This window comes from Sesamum indicum, linkage group LG5 (assembly GCF_026168435.1).
Source record: "Sesamum indicum cultivar Baizhima isolate 11 linkage group LG5, ASM2616843v1, whole genome shotgun sequence".
Lineage (NCBI taxonomy): Eukaryota > Viridiplantae > Streptophyta > Magnoliopsida > Lamiales > Pedaliaceae > Sesamum > Sesamum indicum.
The window spans coordinates 16233311-16239566 of record NC_142661.1 but is presented as its reverse complement, the minus strand read 5'-3'; the positions used below and the strand labels follow the sequence as shown (position 1 = coordinate 16239566).

The following is a 6256-nucleotide window of genomic DNA, read 5'->3' as shown; positions in this document are numbered from 1 at the left end:
TTTAACTTAACATCAACCCCACGTGAAACACACATATATAGGCCAGTTTGGGGTGGGAAAGTTGGCGATTTTCCCGCCTTGATAATCGGTAGTTGGTTTAGGCCATGGCCATTTCCTCATTTCTTGGTGGTTTTTTTTTTATGGCTTTTTCTTGATTATGGTGTGTTTTGGCTGGAAAATAAGGAGAATGCTATTCCATCAAGTCCATAAAATTCAGGATGATGAACTTAGAATTGGCTTTTACATGATTAGTTACAGATTATCCATCAACGTTGTTCACACGCCTGATTTATTTCCTGGTTTTCTTTAATTCCTTCCCTTTGAATAGTTTTCCAGCCATTGAAAAGTGCAAAATGGAGAATGTAGACGAAAAATGGTGGCAGGAGATAGCCGGGTTTCGCGGATCCTGTCCAGCGACCGTGCTGGAAAAAGAGGCTCTCAAAACCTCAAAAATGAGATCCAAAGCTTCTTTATTTTTGCCTTTATCTGTTTGAACAATTATATCAATACAGTCAAAAACTAGTTTAATTTGTTTGCTTCTCAACAATCAAGATCAACACATTTAAACCAACAATCAAAGGAAAAGAAACCCAAAAAATTGAAAAAAGAAGCTTCTTTCATTTTCATTCATCACGACGTCATGAGAAACATTGTCCCCATCTCTCTCCCTTTCATTGTTTCATCACCCTTTTAACTCTTTACTGAAGAGGGAGAGAATCAATAACCTTAACAAAGATCTCTTTTTTTTTTTTTTCCCCTTCAAAATGAATGTAGAAAATAATAGTAATAATTATAATAATAAAGCATGTTCTCATCCAAGAAAATTAAAAAAAAAAAAAGGTGGAAAAACACTGACTAAAATCTCTCTAATACTGCAATCAAGAAAATAATATTCATACACCAATATGATTGTAGTGTTTGAGAAGCCTGTTGGCTTCTCTGAGCCCACTAAAGTATGCTCCATGGGTAGTTGAATAGTGTGTTCTGTGCGTTGCTTCTCCTGCAAATAGAATTTGCAGTGGTGGTGGAGTTTGTGTGCCGGGAGATGTGCTGTTTTGCGGCAATGGCTCGGCCAGTGTGTCCATGTCATCTATGCTTGATCCGACTGCGATGTAGCTGTATGATCCCAAGAAGAGAGGATTGGTGCCCCATTGGGTCCTCAATGCTTTCTCAAATTTCACTTGTTTGCCTTCCGGGATTGTGGTTCCGGTGTTGTCTGTTGTTCCATTGCATGAGTTCTGGGTTGGTTTTGATGGTAACAGGTTTGAGACTGTTGCTGAGAACCCGGAAACGATCTCTTCCTCCGTCAAGGATTCAAGTTCCAGGGCTTCTTGCCCTGTGAACCACGACAGAACGATTCTTGAATTGCTGTAAATTGGGCACAGGAAAGATGTTCTCCTGATCCAGTGTGGGATTTTGGGGTGCCTTAACTCGGAATCTTGAGGGTGGAACACCATTTGCAAGAAGGGGAAATCAGTGGTTTCTTGGCTTAATTGCAAGAAAACCTTGTTCACAACACCGTAACCTAGCCTTGAAATTGCTCCAGTCTTGAAACTGGGAAGAGGGGGATTGAACATCCCCGAATCTTGGCTAATTCCTCGTTTAAGAACGCCGAGCGAAACCGTTACTATGACGTGATCGGCCGACATCGTCGATCCATCGCAAAAGTGCAGCTTCACGGGCCTGCTGCTGTCGCGGTGGCCGTTTTCCATGTGAATCCCTTCTAGTCCATCCGCCTGCCACTCGATTTTCTCCACTCTACGGCCTAATTGAATCATACCGACGGGCAAAACAGACGCCAACGACTCAATCACGCTCGAGTAGCCTCTCGCTATGGTAATCTCTTCACCTGGAAACATAATGTACTCTCTCTCCGCATTGTAGTCAAGAGTGCACAAATCGTCGGCCGACGTGAAAGTCCTCTGCGTGCTCTCGTGCATCGCGAAAACCGCCTCCTGGAGCGATTTCCTGCTCCAATTCCCCACCCCTTTAAACCCCTTCTGATCATCCACAACCCCCCAGTAGGCCTCCAGGCCTTTCCTGAGAAAATAACCAACGCTGAGATTTCCAGGGCCACAACTCCTGGCACAATGCTCCAATATTTCAGTGGAGAAACCATCTGAATCAATGGCGTTGCCCTGAATGAAATCCATCAGATTCTTGAAAATTTTCGAAATGGGCTCAACGAAAGACGGATTCAGCTCATGGCCTCCTTCCGCCACGGTGACGGGATGTTCAGGAATGCCGTCCATGCACTCCCATGGCTGGTCGGAGTGGAGCGAGCTGGTTTCTTGGGCAATTTTGTAAACAGGGCTCCCTTCAATTCCGTGGATCCAGGTTGCCCCCGTCTCAATCCGGTCGCCGCAGAACTCCGACGAGCTAATCCGTCCGCCAATCCTGCTCCCACCTTCCACAACTGAGAGCTCGAAGGCCTGCTTCGAGTTCGCAGATGTATACAGCTTGTTAGCAGCGGTGAGCCCCGCCATTCCCGCACCGATTATCACAATCCTGGGCTTCTTGCTCACCATTTTTCTTCCCTGTTTCTGTTTCTGCTGCCTTAATTTTGCTTATCACTGTCAGAAAAAGGCAGAGTGAAAATGCTACTGAGACAAATTTAAAGATAAAATTTTTAAAAAAAAAAACAAAAAAACAGGGGGAGATTGGCAGTGAAGTGAAGGAAAATTTTGTGTGTGATGGTTTGTGAGGTGAGGATGAGTTACTGGAGAGGATATATAAGGTCTATTTAGCATTGTGTTTGCCTAGAAGGGATCTTTCATTTTCATTTTTACTTTATTTTTTTGGCCCCCTGACATAGTTTATTTAGCTAATAAAGACATGGCTCTACTTTTCTTGAACTCTACCACTTGCTATTACTATGCTATATTTATATATAGGATAATTCCTCCACTCACAGGTTTGGTGTAGTTACACGTAAAATTTTTTACAGTTTGAAAAATTACATATAGCACCTTTAAAGTTTATTTCCGTCTAATATATAAGTCCGTTCCTTAGTCAAAATATATTGAACTTGTTGATATTAACAAAAAACTGAATGAGAATTGATATTGTACCATCGATAGATTGATTATTAAATTATTTTAGGTCAAATAATTTTTGGGACTAAACTACCCTTATAACGGTGAAAATGTACCTCTTTATATGCATTAACTCGTAAATGCATATGAAGGTAATTTAGTCATAAAAAGATTTATTTGGCCTGCAATAAGTTAGTAATAAGTCAAGGGAGGTTAATATAACTTTTTATAATTTTTTTGTTAATATCAACAAATTCAATGAATTTTGACTGATGAATGAACTTATTTGTTAGACCAAAATAAACCTCAAGGATGCCAGATATAATTTTTCAAACCATAGGGGATTTACGTATAATCACAACAAACCTCATGGAAGGAGATGTAAATATTCCTTGTATATATGGAGCACTTCATTCTTGTGGACATTATCTTTAAACATATTTTTGTGCCTTGTTAAACTTTAAGAAAATAATATTTTTCGTCTCATAATTTAAATTTTTTTATATTTTTTATCCTATTAGTTAAGAGATTTTTATGTTTGATCTCATATTTTTTATTTCATGATATATTTTCCTTAAGTATTTCACGAAAAATGTACATATGGTTGTTAGTTTTCAGGCTAAGCAATTAGCGTTAACGTGGAGAATGCACATATAGCCGTTAGTTTCAGGCTAAGGACTTAGCATTAACGTGCTAAGCACATGCTTTTTTCAATAAATATCTAATAGAAGAACGATGCGAATCTAAAAGTGGAATTTTTCAAAACTTATGGGGACCAAAAAGGAAAATTTTGTAATTAATGGGACCAAAAGTATAAACACCCTAAGATACAAGACGAAAAATATAGTAGTGTATCTGCAACGGGGATTTTATTTATCGTATTTTTGTGCCACATCAATAAGTTATTGATATATATTTTTTTAATAACAATTTTAAAATAAAATTGCATATAATACACATATGAATATGACATCAATGTACGAAATGAATGTATAATAAAAGATCTTTTAATGCATAATCATGCAATAATTAAAGTAACCATGCAATAATTAAAGTGTGTGGGTATGTTATTTTGAGTGAGGTAATCACCAAATTTGGTAATCTAATTGATTGATTCATTATTTTCTAAAATGAGTTCATAGGTTCTAATACAATAGTAACGTCATTCTAATTTAAATGGCATTTTAATGGGTTGTATTCATGTGTTTACCCTTTACATAATAGTTTTGTTGACATAAATATTTGGCAATAATAACAAATTATTCTAACTATCTCTAAGACGATTTTGTATTACGATAACATGATATAATCTGTATTATTAGTATTTCCAAAAAGAGTTTAATGTTATTTACCCCTATGATATTGCAAATGAGCAAATTTCGTTCTTATAAAAAAACAATAACAATTTACCCTGGTGTTTTTTACAATGAAGCAAAATTTACCTCCTTGTCTAAAGAGGTAAATTGCTTCATTTTAAAAAATATAGGAGTAAATATTGCTGCATTTTTCAAAAAAACATAATGAGGTCAATTGTTCTTTTTTTTGGTTTCATAGAGGGATAATTTGCTCATTTTATAATATTACGAGGGGGTTGTTTGCATTTTTTTCCTTTTTAATAATCCACTATTCTAGCAGCAATCTGTGTTTCTTAATATAAAATGGTATAAATACATAATTATGTTGAATGTATATCAGCAAATTAGAAATAACTATATAATTAGGTTGATCTTATTATCGGTTGATGAGATAGATATTCACCGAATACAGAGTTGTGGACGTTGAAGAAGTCACCGATACCAATATCCATTTGCAAATGTTAGTTCCGTTGGTATTCTAAAATGTATTTGAAAAAAACAATTATTATAAACGACAGTCATATAAGATCCACAAAATTGATATTTCACGGCGGCACATTAATCTATACAATGTGCATATAAATATATAAATATATTGTGTTGAAATGAGAAGTATGAAAAAATAGGAAAAAGTGGGGGGAGTAGAAATAATAATAGGTTGATGATGCCCGTCACCAACCTCACATGTGAATTGGTAAACGACGGCCCACCAAACAGCAACACTCTGAATGGTCCTCATTAGTCAATGAGCTTCCGCAATCAATAATCACTTCTTCTTCTTCTTCTTCAACTTCTTAAAATATTAATCACTCATCAAACTAACAAAGATGCAACAACTCCACTTCTAACACCCCTTTCTTTTTTTGTGTTAATCTTTCCCAATCTGGCCTCACTCCTGTTTACTTATATTGACAAACATATATATATATATATCGTAAGTCGTGTCGAGAGATTACGACCTCCGATTAAAATTACGTCGTATAAATTAAGCTGCAGTAATTATTGAAAGTTTTTTAAAATAAAAGTGAAAAATTAAAAGAAAATCAGTTGAACTTTAATCAATTATTACATCAACTTAATTTAAACAATTCAAAATAAGAATTTTAATAATAAATTGATAAACACTTTATTTTGAGCCGTTGCAAACACCCCTTATGACGTCATTGGAAAAGTATTTTTGTAGAGCAGGACTGGCCGATGCTAGTCACTGCAGCAAAATATAATGTTAGTGACGTGATGTATACTCGATAAGTAACAGTAAAAATATATATCGAATGACAAAAATTCTGATCTTATTATTATAGAACTATTGTGACAAAAATAAAAATTCGAGCATTTTATACATATATACATATTTAGTGATAATATTAAAATTATTTTTTATTTAACTTTTATTAATTTTTTATTTTTAGTGAGTCTAGAAATGAAGTGCAACATCTGGATAACAAATCCTTTTCATTGCTTATTAATGTTGACAAGTTGAGGTTGGGGATGCCCCATTTCATTTTTGGATGTACATGAATGAATCACTCTGATGCCAAATATTGGATTTTACTTGTCATCAAAATCTCACTCAATGTCTTTTTGGGAGAAGAGTATAATTTTTTGTTCTCATTAAAAGAAATATTACTTTTGATAATAATTAATTGCTATTGTTTACAATAGAAAAAATATGAGAAAAATTAATTAACTATGATTCTGTAATGATTCTTGTGCAAATAAGGTCAAAATATTAGTTATAGTTATAAAATGTAATAAATATTTTGACTGTAGTTAGAACCTGGCAAACGTTTATTAATCGTGGTCAAAATTTAGTTTTTTGTATAGATTTTGTTTGACTGTATCGGATAATATTGATTTACTATA

The 6256-nt window shown here is 35.0% G+C and overlaps 1 protein-coding gene across 1 annotated transcript; it reads right to left on the bottom strand.

The window, feature by feature from the left end:
* Nucleotides 1-598: 598 nt before the first annotated feature.
* PAO5 (polyamine oxidase 5) lies at nt 599-2824 on the bottom strand. Its single transcript, XM_020694145.2, has one exon. It carries the CDS (start codon nt 2526-2528, stop codon nt 894-896), a length of 1635 nt encoding a protein of 544 aa, XP_020549804.2. The 5' UTR covers nt 2529-2824; the 3' UTR covers nt 599-893.
* Between the last annotated feature and the right edge of the window lie 3432 nt (nt 2825-6256).